General features: G+C 39.8%; 1 protein-coding gene across 1 annotated transcript; it reads left to right on the plus strand.

The window, feature by feature from the left end:
• Positions 1-6,877: 6,877 nt before the first annotated feature.
• On the plus strand, positions 6,878-15,858 carry LOC127304671 (uncharacterized). The gene is made up of 4 exons (XM_051335288.2): positions 6,878-6,969; positions 7,189-7,427; positions 13,134-14,847; positions 14,951-15,858. Exons 2-4 carry the CDS (start codon positions 7,204-7,206, stop codon positions 15,626-15,628), a joined length of 2,616 nt encoding a protein of 871 aa, XP_051191248.1. The 5' UTR covers positions 6,878-6,969; positions 7,189-7,203; the 3' UTR covers positions 15,629-15,858.
• The last annotated feature ends 430 nt before the right edge of the window (positions 15,859-16,288 follow it).

Genomic DNA, 16,288 nt, shown 5'->3' on the forward strand with positions numbered 1-16,288 from the left:
TGTTGTTCATATTCGGGAACACATCTTCGCAGAATACCATCCACTCCTTCTTTATATAAGTGTGGGTCATCCCAAAAATAATGCCTCAAGTCATAAAAGAATTTCCTCCTTTGCTGAGCTGAAAAGGTTGGAGGCAAGTACTTGGAAACAATAAAGTTAGCATAATCAGCATACCAAGGACTGTCTCGCGAGCTCACCTTTATTACAGCCAATTGTTCATTTGGAAAACTATCATTAACAGGAACAGGATCATAAGCAATATTTTCCAATCTAGACAAATTATCAGCAACAGGATTATCAGCACCTTTCCTATCTACAATATGTAAATCAAATTCTTGCAACAGAAGTACCCATCTAATAAGCCTTGGCTTAGCATCTTTCTTTTGCATAAGGTATCTGATTGCAGCATGATCAGTATGAATAGTAACTTTTGAATCAACAATATAAGACCTAAACTTATCACAAGCAAAGACTACAGCTAACAATTCTTTTTCAGTAGTAGCATAATTTCTTTGAGCAGCATCAAGGGTTTTACTAGCATAATGAATAACATTCAATTTTTTATCTACTCGCTGTCCAAGAACAGCGCCTACAGCAAAATCACCAGCATCACACGTAATTTCAAATGGTAAGTTCCAATCAGGAGGTTCAACTATAGGAGCAGTTGTTAAGGCTTTCTTTAGAGTTTCAAAAGCTTCCTTACAATCATCATCAAAAACAAAAGGTACATCTTTTTGAAGAAGATTAGTAAGAGGCTTTGAAATCTTGGAGAAGTCTTTAATAAACCTCCTATAAAACCCAGCATGACCAAGAACACTACGAATACCTTTAACATCCCTAGGATAGGGCATCTTCTCAATGGCTTCAACTTTAGCTCTATCAACTTCAATACCTCTCTCGGAAATTTTATGTCCCAATACAACTCCTTCATTAACCATAAAATGGCATTTCTCCCAATTAAGAACAAGGTTAGTTTCTTCACATCTCTGCAAAACTTTATCAAGGTTCCGCAAGCAATTATCAAAAGAATTCCCATAGACGGAAAAATCGTCCATGAATACCTCTACAATACTCTCGCAAAAGCCATGAAAAATAGCAGACATGCATCTTTGAAAAGTAGCAGGAGCATTACATAAACCAAAAGGCATACGTCTATAAGCATAAGTTCCATAGGGACAAGTGAAAGTGGTTTTCTCTTGATCCTTAGTTTTAACAGCAATTTGTGAAAACCCAGAATAACCATCAAGAAAGCAAAAATGAGTATTTTTAGATAACCTTTCTAACATTTGATCAATAAAAGGCAAAGGGTAATGATCTTTCTTAGTAACCTTATTAACTTTTCGATAATCTATGCACATTCTATACCCTACAACTACTCTTTGAGGTATGAGCTCATCATTATCATTAGGCACAACAGTCATTCCTCCTTTCTTAGGAACACAATGCACGGGACTAACCCATCTACTATCAGCAATAGGATATATAATACCAGCTTCAAGAAGTCGTAATACCTCATTTCTTACCACATCCTTCATCTTAGGAATTAGACGACGCTGAGGTTCAACAACAGGCTTCGCATCATCTTCCATATTAATGGCGTGTTGGCAAATAGAGGGAGAAATCCCCTTCAAATCATCAAGAGTGTAGCCAATAGCTCCTCGGTGCTTCTTCTGTATTTCCAATAACCTTTCTTCTTCAAACTCTGAAAGCTTAGAACTAATAATAACAGGATATATTTTCTTATCATCAATATGAGCATATTTAAGATTATCAGGCAATGGTTTTAAATCAAAGACAGGATCTTCCTTTGGTGGTGGTGTTGTACCCAGATCTTCCACCGGTAAATCATGCTTAAGAATAGGTTGACGAAGGAAAATTTCATCAAGCTCATCTCTTTCTTCCTTAAAAACTTCACTCTCACTATTCTCCAAATGTCGCTGCAAAGGATTATTAGGAGCAAGAGCAATAGATGCACATTGTTCAACTTTAAAATCATTATTAGGCGAATCAATTTTATAAGGAGTTTTGGTAAATTTAGAGAAGTTAAACTCATAAGATTCACCAGCAAATTTAGTCAAAATTTTCTCTTTCTTGCAATCTATAATAGCTCCACAAGTATTTAGAAAAGGTCTACCAAAAATGATAGGACAATATTTACTAGCAGCAGAACCAAGTACCAAAAAGTCAGCAGGATATTTAATCTTACCACATAGACTTCCACATCTCGAACAATACCAATTGGAGAAATAGTTTCTCTATTAGCCAGCCGAATAACCACATCAATATCTTCAAGTTCACAAGAACCAATTTCGTGCATAATCTCCGTGTAAAGCTCATAAGGAATAGCACTTATACTTGCACCAATATCACATAAACCATAATAACAATGATCACCAATTCTAACAGATAGCATAGGAACACTAGCTTGCTTGGACTTATTAGGATGTGAAACAATATTAGAGGCTTCTTCACAGAAAATAATATGACCATCCTCCACATTTTCAGTCACAAGATCTTTAACTATTGCAACAGCAGGTTCAACTTTTATTTGTTCTTCAGGTTCTATAGGTTTATTTTCACTTTTATGAACCGCACTATTTATAACAGAGTACTCCTTCATTTTAGCGGGGAAAGGAGTTCTTTCAATATAAGCTTCAGGAATAACATGATCAACAGTCTCAACTACAACACATTTATTTATATATGAATCAATTTTATCTTTAAACGGTTCATGATACTTATCAAAGTTCTTCTTAGGCAATTCATAATGAGAAGCAAAAGCTTTATAAAGATTTGCAGCAACTTGAGAATCAAGACCATAAGTAGCACTCATATTACAAAATTTATCAGTATCCATAAAAGCTTCAATGCATTTATAATCATAATTTATACCTGATTTTCTATCTTTGTCGTTCTCCCATCCTTCAGTATTCTCCTGGATCCGATTAAGGAGGTCCCTTTTAAACTCTTCCTTGTTGCGCGTGAATGATCCAGAACAAGAAGTATCCAGCAAGGTCTTGTCTTCAAAAGAAAGTCTTGCATAGAAATTATCAATAATAATATTACCAGGAAGCTCATGAATGGGGCATTTGAGCATTAAAGACTTCAATCTCCCCCACGCTTGGGCAATACTCTCTCCTTCATGAGGCCAAAAATTATATATGCGATTCCGATCTTTGTGAATCTCACTTGGAGGATAGAACTTAGAATAAAACCGGGGCACAATATCAATCCATTCAAGAGAATCCCCATTATCCAGTAATTTATACCAATGCGCCGCTTTACTAGACAGCGATATAGAGAATAGTTTCTTCCTCACTTCATCCATAGCAATACCTGCACACTTGAATAAACCGCATAATTCATGTAAGAACAGTAAATGATCTCCATGGTGGACAGTTCCATCCCCTGTATAACGGTTATCCACTACACATTCAATAATTTTCATAGGTATTTTGTATGGTATTTCTTCCTCACCTGGCGCCTCATCCACTACCTTTGCAGTAGTAGTAGATTTCCCAAATAAAAATTCAAGAGAAGATCTCTCCATAATGAATTATAGCAGCAGGTAGAAATAAAATCAGCACAAACAGTAGAAGTCTCCCTTACCAATTCCACTTACCAATAGCGCTTCACTCCCCGGCAACGGCGCCAGAAAATAGTCTTGATGACCCACAAGTATAGGGGGTGTATCGTAGTATCTTCGATAAGTAAGAATGTCGATCCCAACGAGGAGCAGAAGGTGTTGACAAGCAGTTTCGATGAAGGATTCACTGTAAATGCTCGCGTACAAGTATTCAGGGGGTTTTGATGTAACAGATGAATAAAGTACGAGTAAGTAAAGTGCGAGAGTAATAATTGCAGCGAGTGGCCCAATCCTTTTTAGCACAAAGGACAAGCCGGTTTGTTTGCTTATAATAACCAAACATTCTCGAGGACACACGAGATTTTAGTCTAGTGCTTTCGCTACATACGGCTACTTAATCTTCATTGTTTTGATAAGTGTTGTGTGGGTGAACCTATGCTAATGTACCGTCCTTCCTAGGACTAATACATACTTGTGATTATACCCCTTGCAAGCATCCGCAACTACAAGAAAGTAATTAAGATAAATCTAACCACAGCCTTAAACTCTGAGATCCTGCTATCCCTCCTGCATCGATATACCAACGGGGGCTCAGGTTTCTGTCACTCCGGCAACCCCGCAATTGGAAAACGAGTACAAGATGCATTCCCCTAGGCCCATAAAGGTGAAGTGTCGTGTAGTCGATGTTCACACGACACCACTAGAAGAATAACACCACAACTTAAATATCATAACATTGAATATTACTCAACCATACTTCACTACTAGCATTTAGACTTCACCCATGTCCTCAAGAACTAAACGAACTACTCACGAGACATCATATGGAACATGATCAGAGGTGATATGATGATGAATAACAATCTGAACATAAACCTTGGTTCAACGGTTTCACTCAATAGCATCAATAACCAGTAGAAATCAACACCGGGAGAGTTTCCCCTATCAAACAATCAAGATCAAACCCAAATTGCTACAGCGGTGGCGATGTGCAGCGGTGGAGACGGCGGTGATGATGATGAAGATGATGATGATGGTGATGGAGATGATGTCCAGCTCGATGACGGTGACGATGGCGTCAATTTCCCCCTCCGGGAGGGAATTTCCCCGGCGGATCTCAGCCTGCCGGAGAGCTCTTTTCTCTCTGGTGTTCTCCGCCCCGCAGAGGCGGCTGTGACTCTTCGCGACGTACCCCCTGGAGCTTAGGTTTTCGGGACGAAGGCGTACGCGAAGAAAAGGAGGCGAGAGGGGGCTGTGGGCCCCCTCCTCACAGGGCGGCGCGGCCAGGCCTTGGGCCGCGCCGGCCTATGGGGTGGGCCCACCTCGGGTCCCCTCGGCTCCCCCTTCTGGCTCCCTTCGTCTTCTGGAAAAATAGGATTTTTCATCTAATTTCCGTCAACTGTTGATCTTCCGAAATATTGCATTCTGACGGCGCTTTTTCCAGCAGAATCCTGACTCCGGTGCGCGATCCTCCAATAATCATGAAACATGCAAAATAGATGAAATAACATAAGTATTATCTCCAAATATGAAATATATCAATGAATAACAGCAAATTATGATATAAAATAGTGATGCAAATTGGACGTATCAGCAGCCACGACCAGCTCTTCACCGACTACTTCCAACCCAATGCATTGTTCACGCCGGCCCTGTTTCACCGGCGTTTTCAGATGTCCAGGCCGTTGTTCCGCCGGATAATGGATGGCGTCAAGCTCTACGACGACTACTTCTGCGCGAAAGTGGATGCAATTGGCAAGGTAGGCCTCTCTTCATACCAGAAATGCACGGCAGCGATTAGGATGCTCGCATATGGCGTTGCCGGTGATTTCGTAGATGAGTACACGCGCATGAGTGAGTCTACCGGCTTGGAAGCGATGTACAGGTTCCGCAGAGCAGTGATCGGTTCGTTCGGAGAACAGTACCTCCGGCAACCTACTGCAGAGGACACAACTCGTCTGTTGTCAATCAACGCTTTCAGGGGGTTTCCTGGGATGCTTGGCAGCATAGACTGCATGCACTGGGAGTGGAAGAACTGCCCCTTTGGTTGGCAGGGGGCATACAGCGGTCATTCTGAGGGGTGCACAGTCATTCTTGAAGCTGTTGCTTCACAGGATACATGGATTTGGCACTCATTTTTCGGAATGGCTGGCTCGCACAATGACATCAATGTGCTGCAGCGCTCTCCGGTGTTTGATAGACTAGTGTACGGTCAGTCCCCTGATGTGGATTTTGAGATCAATGGCCACCACTACACCAAGGGGTACTACCTTGCTGATGGTATCTATCCACCTTGGGTTACACTCGTGAAGACAATCCGAAAACCCAACTCAGAGCAGGAGGCAAGGTTTGCCAAAGAGCAAGAGGCAGCCCGGAAAGATGTCGAGCGGGCGTTTGGCATCCTCCAAGCTCGTTGGGCTATCGTCCGACACCCTGCTAGAGCCTGGGATGTGCAAACTCTGTGGGAGGTGATGACCGCTTGTGTAATCATGCATAACATGATTGTTGAGGTGGAGCGGGATGATTCACTCTTTGATAATGACTGGGAGGGCCAGGGAGAGTTGGTTACTCCTGAAGGTGGTCCAGCATCATTCCAGGACATTCTTCATGCACACCATGAAATTCGAGATCTAGCTGTACACAACCAGCTGCAGGCTGATTTGATCGAGCACATGTGGCAGCATGTAGGCAACAATGCTGCAAACAACAATGGTGATGAAAATCCCGAAGCCTAAAGCATTTGTAACGTTTTTACATGTTATTTGAATAATACTTTATCATTGATTGCGTGGACAATGTACTGTGTAATAAATTTTGAGCATTTGAAACACTTTCTATAATTTATTTGACGTTTATAGCCAATTTACAAGCAAAATCATACAATACGGGGGCGCGACCCATTTCTGCAGCGTTGGGCGCACCACGCGACCCAAACGGACGCGCGGACGCGGGGCACCGTCCGCGTGTCCGGTCGACCACCCAAACGGCCCAAAACAGACGGTCCAGCGCGTCCGTTTGGGTCGCGCGGTTGGAGATGCCCTAAGACACAATCCCTCGGAAACGGCATCGCAGCAAAACATATAGGTCCGCAACCAGGCTAGCAGGTGTACGAAAATGCAAAAAAAAAAAAAAAAAAAAAAAAAGCAGCCTGTGAGTGAGACGCCCTTTGGAATGTATGCTCCATGGCGAGCTCAAGTTTCGAATATGTGCTGAGCTGAACAGGCTGTTGCGATTCATCTTTGCATAAATAAGCCAGGGTCCTGCTGCTATTCAAATCATTTCTCCTTACCTTCCGCATCGTACTAATCTGAGCCGAGACCTGAGATAGAGATATTTAATTCCGTGTCCCTTTCGCCGCAGCCACGAACGCGGCCACTGTGCAGGTAATCCAGCCCTTGAATATATGTCGATCAGAGCTTCTCTTCATTTCTGTTTATTATACTCTCTTTGATTTATATTAAGTAACTCAACTTCATCTAGATGGAGATATATCTAGTTAATAAATACATCTAGATACATTTATATCTAGGCAAAGTTAAGTCAGTTAATTTTAAAAAATAGAGTATTGTTTCTGCATATGTGCTAAACATATTGTTCTTCAGGTACTCCTTGGAGTAATGGCAAATGGCCGTAAACTTATTGATGACGGGATAATTATGCATGGGATATTTATTATAAACAAGATTGCCATGTTTATGGGATACTTGTCCATGGCCATCAAGGGCCTAGGTTTCCTGGTACTTACTTGGACCACCGTTGTACTCCTTGGTGGCTTCGTTTCCGTGCTCCAAACGAAGGATTTTTGGTGTCTCACATTTATTACCCTTGTACAAACGGCTGGGTAAATCTTGATTTTGTCTTCTTATTACACTACTTCGCTAAATCTTACATTTCTTTTCCATTTCTTAGAGCATGTTTGTAATTTCTAGCATGTTTGTATTTTTTAATTATAATTGTTATGATATATTGCTTATGATACTTAGAATACGTATTAAATATGACAAAAAAAAAGAGGATTCGTCATATTGGAAACCGGGTGATTTGGAGTTTCCGATCTTATGCTCATAGTATATTGTATATACATAGAAACCATGTTGATAATTTCTAGACTACGTACCTTGATGTGGTAATATGTGCTAATGCAGTGTGCTTTTTTTTCCCTTCCTTTGCATGGTCGTCTCAGATAGGCAGCCTATGCTTTCGTTTCCTGAAAGGACTTGGCTAGCTAGCTAGAATACTATATTCCAATGAAGTCTGCTATCCGTACAGGATATACTCCGGCAAAAAATTGCTTAGCACGGTTAAATAATTTGGAGATTCCACTCGTTTAAAACAAAAGTATGGATATATCTTCTCTCTATATAAAAAGTGTTAAACAAAAATACGCATGGTGCGTAATTAATAATCATTCATTACATAATAGCCTTATTTTATATCTAATTGTTAAAATAATTTAGGTGGTGTAGCTTATTATGGTTCTATTATACACCTATATATTGCTTTTATTATATAATAGGATATAGATTTGCAACCTATATAAGAAACATATTTCCAATGCCAAAAGCTATATTGAAAATATTATATGTCTTTCACAGTTGTAACATCCTTTACTTTACTAAAAAAAAATTGACCCCTGAAAGGCTATGTGGCTAGTAAATTTTTGTTAAATCATAGCTGTGAATTTTAAATCTAATTGTTACGGTACTTCTGCTTGGATTAATATGGTATCTCTATTTTACATTCGCATATTGTTTTTAAAAATAGATAGACGATAGATTTGTAACCTATAAGAAATAACTTTCTAATGCCAAAAGGTAAATCGAAAATATTATTTGTTTTTCACTATTGTAACATACTTTACTTTACTAAAACTATTTAACCCTTAAAAAGCGTGTTACATGGATAAACGACACTTGAGGATCATTATCTCATCTTCATTAACTTGGGTAAAGTCTCCATGTGTTTTTTCGAAACGGAGGCATCATGCCCTAGCCTCTGCATCGATTAATGCATGCGGCTCTTTTATTTTTTTTATTATAATGTGTCATAGTTTTACAAAAGATTACATACACTAGTAGAAAAAGGCCTTCCATCCCAACCCATTAGTCCCCAAACACTTTGACCCGGGACTAATGGGGTCTTTAGTCCCGGTTCTGCTGGTGAACCGAGACTAAAGGCTATGGTGGGTTGCCGGCCTGCGCAGGCCTCTTTAGTCACGGTTGGTGTCCCCAACCGGGACTAAAGGTTTTTCCTTTTTTTTACTCTCCACCCCACCCCCTTGTGGATCGCCTTTTTTTCTCTGTAAAATACAAAAGAAAATGATAGAAAATTTAAAAAATAAAATATTTTGAGATTCCTACATGTTATGTAACCTACTATTCGGTGAAATTAAGAAATTCGAATTTTCACTTTTTTTGCAAAAAAGATTTGAAAAATGGTAAAACCGCATTAACTTTTGCATACGACGTCGATAAAAAACGTATAATATATCAAAATCATCGTGGGAAAAATTTACACCCGAATTCATCCGGGTTTACCCGGTTAGCCAAATTTTAGATTCTCAAAATTCCAAATGAAAATACGAAAGCAGGAAGATTTTAGTTTTTGCTATAAATTACGGATTTTAAATATTTTTATTTTTTAAAAAACTAATTTTTTAATTGCATCCTGCATAAAGATTACTAGCAGTTTTACCCAATTTTTAGATTTTCAAATTTTTAGGTTTTAGGTTTGGAAAAAAAACTAATTAATTAAAAAATTAAAAATAATACAAACTAAAAAGTTAATGTTTATTTATTTATTCAAGATTATTATTACATCATTACTTTTATTTATTAAAAGAATTATTTGAAATTCAAACAATAAAGAAATGTGACATCGACCAACATGTTAATAGGATTGATATGATACTACTATCACATACATGTCCGGCTGCGCGTTCGGTTAATATGGTTAATTCGGTTCGGTAAATACGGTTTTTCAGTAAATACAGTTTCAATACTTCGGTAAATACGGTTTCGTATAAAAATACGGTTCAGTTTCGGTAATAACCATATTAATTCGGTTCGGTTTCGGTAATAACCAAATTAACCAAAGTTGACGTGAATTTTTGAATAACAACTATTTTTTATGGACATATATTTCGTTTCTATTTTTTAAAGTCCACACTGATTATGTTACAGGAGATAGAGAAATGATAAATAATGAAAATACGGCCAAATTTAAAAAGCGTTGCACATTGGAGATTTGAAATAATGAGAATGCAGCCAATTATAAAAAAAACGCTGCACATTACAGACTTGAAATAATGAAAATGTGGAAAAATTGAAAAATATGATGCCCAATATGTACTTGAACTCACGACCTATCAAGCATTTATGTAAAATAGCACATGCAAGCCACCACACTATGCTGCTCTCTTGTATATTATGCACTTGTGAACAATTATAAACGTTCTACGTTAAATAGGTATGGGCCTGTAAAGTAAAATTCGATGTCGGCTAGGATGTTTGGTTTCTTCGGTTAACCGTGGTTTTTCTGGTTTTTACCGAATTAACCGAGTTGTATATGGTTAGCACTTTTGCTAACTTAAACCTAACCATAAAACCATAAAAACTGAAATTTGGTTTCGGTTAGGTTTTCCGGTTTGGTTTTCAGTTTCAGTTCGGTTATGTGCAGTCGGACATACATGCGCGCGAAGCACTTGGATGCGGAACGAGATGGAACTCGGAAGTTAAGCGTGCTAGTGCTAGAGTAGTGGGAGGATGAGTGACCGAGCGGGAAGTTTGACCACGAGTATGTAATTTGACTAGAGATAAGTGTAGTTAGAGATAGAGATTAAACTATGCAAATAAGTGAAATAATAGAAATTCTGAAAAAATAGAAAAAAAGTGGAGTGAAAAAAATTAGAAAAAAATTCACCTGAGGACTTTTTTCGTCCCGACGGACGGAAACCACGTGGATGGACCTTTAGTCCCGGTTCGTAAGCTAAGCAACTGGGACTAAAGGGGGGGGGGGGTGTCTTTAGTCGCGACCCTTTAGTCCTGGTTGCACAACCGAGACTAAAGGCCGTTATGAACCGGGACTAAATGTCCTTTTTCTACTAGTGATAATGGGTCGCACAGGGTCGATACATGTATCAACCACAAGAAAATAAAAGATAAGATAAGGTAACTCTGCAACCTCGTCTTAATCTAAAATCAAAACGTCAGCTGCACTGGTTGTATATATCTCGAGCAACCGTCTCCAGATAGTTGCACCCAGTAACCAAATCCTCGCGTGTCTCCATTAGTTGTAGGTAAGACCATATACGAATCCAATGGATAGCAAGAAGTATAGCCTGCATAAAAGAAGTAGATTTTTCCTTGTTAAGATATAATCATTTCTAACATTCCACGTAGTCCAAAGTAGAGTGCACAGCCCGACATGAATCTACACTCTTATCATTTTTAATGACCCCAATTGCCAAAGAGATTCCTAATATTCGTTGCTAGCATTATACAAAAAGAGATATGCACTATACCCATACCACTTTTGCTAATGGGCACTCTATAAAAGATGTTGTATTGATTCATCTTGATTATAAAAACAACATTTTTTACTACCATTCCAGTTTCTTTTTGCTAAGTTGTAATTTGTGAGTAGTACCCGGCGGTGAAGGATACACATGAGAATTCGTATTTTCATCAGTACCTTAATTTGCATAAATATTTTCTAAGAAACGTTGTGTGGTCATCCATATATCAAGATACAAAGACTTAACCGTAAGCAATCCTGATGTTGTTAGCTTCCAAACAAACTTATCAGGCTGTGTAGATAATTGGACATATATCTATCAACTGAATAATCAGTAAGTGCTCGTCTAAATCAATATGTTTAGACGCACTTAACCCATAAAACTAACCAAAACTTGTTTTCTTTGGACTATGTAATATAAATATGGATATTGATTAGCTAGTGGGTTGTCCCCAAGCCATGTATCCTTCCAGAACCTAGACTTTTGCCGTCTCCTACGTTGAAAACCACGTTCAAAAAGCTCATTCTTTACTTTCATAAGGACCTTTCAAAAGGGTGAGTCAGAACGTTTTCCTTGGCATGTGATAAGGATTTAGAGTGGAGATATTTATTTGTAGTAGCTCCTGCCAAACTCCTTGCCGAGTTAGTAGTTTATAGAGCCATTTGCTCAATAAACACTTATTCATAAATTCTAAAACCTCGAATCCCCAAACCCCTCTTAATCCTTTGGTCGACAAATAATGTTCCATCGAGTAAGTCCATACTTCTTCTTATGACCATCGCTTTGCGAGAAATATCTCGATCTATAAAATCTAGTCTTTTTATTACCCCTTTAGGTATTTCAACGAAGGATAACATAAACATAGACAATCTTGTTAGGACCAAATTAATGAGGATTAGCATGTCCCCATATGACATAAGCTTACCCACCCAACTCGCAAGATTCCTCTCAAAACGATCCTCAACCGGTTTACATTCCCCATTTTTTAAACTTTTAAAATGAATGGGAATACCCAACTATCTGAAGGGGAAAAGATCCCAACTCGCATCCAAAGAGATTCCTATAATCTTCTTGTGCATCCTTAGCTTTGCCAAAACAGAACACTTCACTCATGTGAAAGTTTATTTTAATTCCTGATAATTGTTCAAAAATACAAAGGATGAGCTTCATATTAAGTGCTTTCTCAATATCATGCTCCATAAAGATTATTGTGTCATCGGCTTACTGCAAAATTGATATCCCCCCATCAACTAAATGCGTAATCAGCCGCTATACTTAGCCATTCTCTTTTGCTCTAGCAATCAAAATTGCCAACATATCCGCGATCAAGTTAAAGAGTATAGGTGATAACGGGACACATTGCCTTAAACCTCTATGGGTTCGAAAGTATCTACGTGTGTCATCATTTACTTTTATCGCTACACTCTTCCTATCAATGAAATCCTCTAGACATCTACACCATCTAGGATGAAAGCCTTTCAGATGCAAAACCTGTTGTAAAAATGGCCATTTAACTTATTATAGGCCTTTTCGAAATCGATCTTAAGCAAGATCCCATCCATTTTCTTCCTATGAAGTTCATGGATCGTCACCCGCAAAATCAGCACCCTTTCTAAAATGTGCCTCCCCAGCATAAAATCCGTCTGAGTAGGTCCGGTAACTAAATGTGCCACCTTGGTCACACGATTAGTACTAACCTTTGTGGATATTTTGAAACTTACAATCAGCAAGGAAATAGGCCGGTATTGTTGTGTTTGAATGGCATTCTCTTTTTTAGGAAGCAAAATGTTGTACCATAATTCAAATGGAATAGAGGTAGTTCCCTTTGTTGGAACTTCCCAAACAACTTCATAAGATCAAATTTAATTACTTCCCAGAAAGTTTGATAAAGCTCAGCCGAAAAACCATCTGGGGCAGGTGCTTTATTTTTCTCCATGTGCGGGCATCATGTTAGTGCGAAGACAATAGAAATAGAGAATGATGGAATTTTCTATATTATACGCTCAATTCTTGTCCTTATCTAAATTACAGAGTCTTCGATGCAGTTCTGAATGAGAAGTTAGGCCAATTATGGGATTCATCCAAGGTCTTGGTGTATCCTATGTTGTTACTTGTCTACGGCCGCAAGCTGCCTAAGATACGTGGTGTTTTGTCAATGGCTCAAATGCTGGTGTTGCTCATAGTATTGTGCCCTTTGGTAGCTATCTACGTGTTTGGGCTGTTGATCTCCACAGGGATATCGCTTTGGCGATTGATAAAACATGATTATGGGCGCAACTCGGTTGATGAACCAAACCTGAAGCCAGCTTTGGATACCTTATACTACCTTGCTTTAGTCCAAGGTGTGCTCTTCTGCTATAGGTTCCTCCACACTTACACGCAGATGTGGGTGGTTAAGGCAACGATGGGTTTTTTCGAAAAGGATGCAACAATCGGTAAAAAGGAACTTAAAATAGTTTCCAAGTACATGGGCGAAACAAGGATTGCGTGTGAGAAGGACCCAACATCTGCGAGAGGAAGGAACCTCATCACATATGGTGTGGACCTGATTGGTTCCAAGTCACCAGATGACTGCCTTTCCGGGGTGCAGATGTTGTACACGGCCATACTCATGAAGGAGCGGACTCTCAACGAGTATAGAGGCATCATTGCATTGGAAAGAAAAAGATCGAAGAACGGAATGGGAAGTATTCATGCGCAATGTCTAACAATCATTGGGCAGCAGCACCTACTCCTGATGAAACATCTCATCGTGTATGCAGCACCCTCTTCACAGGTACTCCAGAAACTGTTGGAAATGTTGAATCCGCGGGGCGCCTATGACAGAGAAATGAGGAACCAGGCCGCGAGGATAGTGGCGTACCTTGCGCTAGATATCCATTTGGAGCAGTTCCCCCGGGTCATTCAGTACATTTCTACGCTGATTGGGATGACTTTCGAAGAATACCAACTAATCGGCTCATACAATCTTCTAAACAAATATGACCAGGATCAGGACCAGCAAGCCAGTCGCCTAGCGTCACCAGGCAACGATCCCAGTAACCTTCGGAAGGACTACGAGAAACTGGTGCTGCGAGGCTTGTGCATGCTCTGGAAGCTGGCGACCGACAAGGAGAACTGCAGAGTCATGAGCCACGCCCAAGGTCTGCTCCCAAGGATCATGGCACCACTCACCTCCGACATAATCCACCAATTCAGTGGCGGTGCATGGTCCATCAGCGTAGTAGAGGGGTCGCTGAAGGTCATGCGCCTTCTCCTGGCTTCTCCTGGAGAGACTGGTGCCAAGTTGCATCGTGAAATGTCCAACAACAAGGAGGCAATCGGCACCATGGAGAGGATTCTCAGTTGTGACTCCTGTTGTGCAAAGCTACAGAAACAAGCCTTGGGGATTCTCATACAACTGTACACGGGCAATGAGAAGAACCAGGACAGAGTAGCTTTCATCAAGATGCTACTAGTAGACATCTTCTTCTCTTGCGATAGCAAGCACAGATCCATCAGAAAGTTGGCTGGTGAAGCACTGGTAAAGTTGTGTATCCAAGGCAGAAGCAATACAAGTATTATCTTGCAGGTGAACAGTGGCGTTGTTGATACCCTCACCAAGATACTACTTCTAGACGATGCTGAGAACAAGACATGCAGGATAAGAGCAGCTGAAATCCTAGAGCATATGTGTATTCATCACACACAAGATGATGATTCTCGCAGTAAACTTAAGGAAGCCATGACCAATACAATGCCCAAGGTAATCAACACATGCGTATACTTTGATTTGTTCTCATCATCAGCTTCATAGATAAGGAGATTATCCATTGATCCTAATTGAAAACGTTCTTATACTATTTCAGGTGCTTGCTCATATACTATCTCGTGGACCGACGAAAGATCAAACACACCCAAAAACAGAAGAAGACCAAGTGGTGGTCACAGAGAAAGAAGGTGATTTAGAAAACCAATTTGAACATCCACAAGAAAATACCAGGGAGAAGACCTCTTCTTCATCTCATCCACAAAACAATGAGGACTACGACGAGGACATGCAGGTGGAGGAGGAGGACGAAGAGCACGACGAGGACGAGAACCTTCATGCACCCTTATTATCCCTTTGTGTGACTATATGCGACACATTCATCAGTGTTGATCAAGATTTGACTGCTCAGTTAAATGCAATTAGCCTTCCAAGGAAGCTCAAGGACATGGTAGCAGAAAACAGCATTCCGACAGTGCCTTGCCTGAGACTGATGAAGCTTACCTGTAAGATGGTCATATCAATGATGACACACAGCGGCAGGTACCTAAAAGAAGACCTTGAGAGCTTGACGGAAGCACTATCCAGTGTTGCTGAAAGCATGTCTCTTCTTGACATCTCCATGGTTTTTGCCAGCGAAGATGATGATGCAGCAACGAAAAAAAAGCCTGTCAGGAGTCTCGGTTCCCTAGTGAAAGAAGCTAAGGAAAGTGTCGACACGTATTGCAACGCAAGGGAATCGGGAAATATAGAACCATTAACCTCCACCCACGGGTAACCCTGATAAAGTTAAGACTCAACTGATATACTTAGTATTTCTTTACTCTACTATATATCCATTGTGCGTTGACTCTTAAGTATATTAGCTTGCTGCAAATTTATTTGTGTGCGCCTTGAGAATGATCTGTATTTGTTTTTATGTCTGTAAAAACTAAGCTATATTGGGTGTTGTCAGTGTATCTCTGAAACCTGCGTGTAAATGTTACTCCCTGATGTTAAAGTAGTGACAAGCCAATTATCTCTCGCAACAGTTTCTCAGTTTATACATTGCCTGACCGGTATAATTTACGCTAGATTAATTCACTATAGCCGTGTCGATGTTGATCAAACGCAGAATATTTGACTTAAATTTAGGAGGGGAAAAGGTACTGCAGTAGGCTTCCCATCTTATTTTCTTTTGTTATAGCTGCAGTCAGGAAAGTGTAAATTAGCTTATAAATGAACTCAACCCAAATTCACTGCTACCTCCTGTGCCCGCGGGCGTTTTGGCTGTAGATTTGTACAAAATGAATGACTGACTCAAGTCAATAACTGTTCAGTGAGAAACTACGAGCTACAAGACTTGCAATTTCCTTCTTGCTAACAAAAGGAGTATTGTTTTCCACAGTAAGTAAAACATAACAGTAGATGATTCAAATGCCTATGTAACTTTTTAATC

Source organism: Lolium perenne, chromosome 5 (genome assembly GCF_019359855.2).
Source record: "Lolium perenne isolate Kyuss_39 chromosome 5, Kyuss_2.0, whole genome shotgun sequence".
NCBI lineage: Eukaryota > Viridiplantae > Streptophyta > Magnoliopsida > Poales > Poaceae > Lolium > Lolium perenne.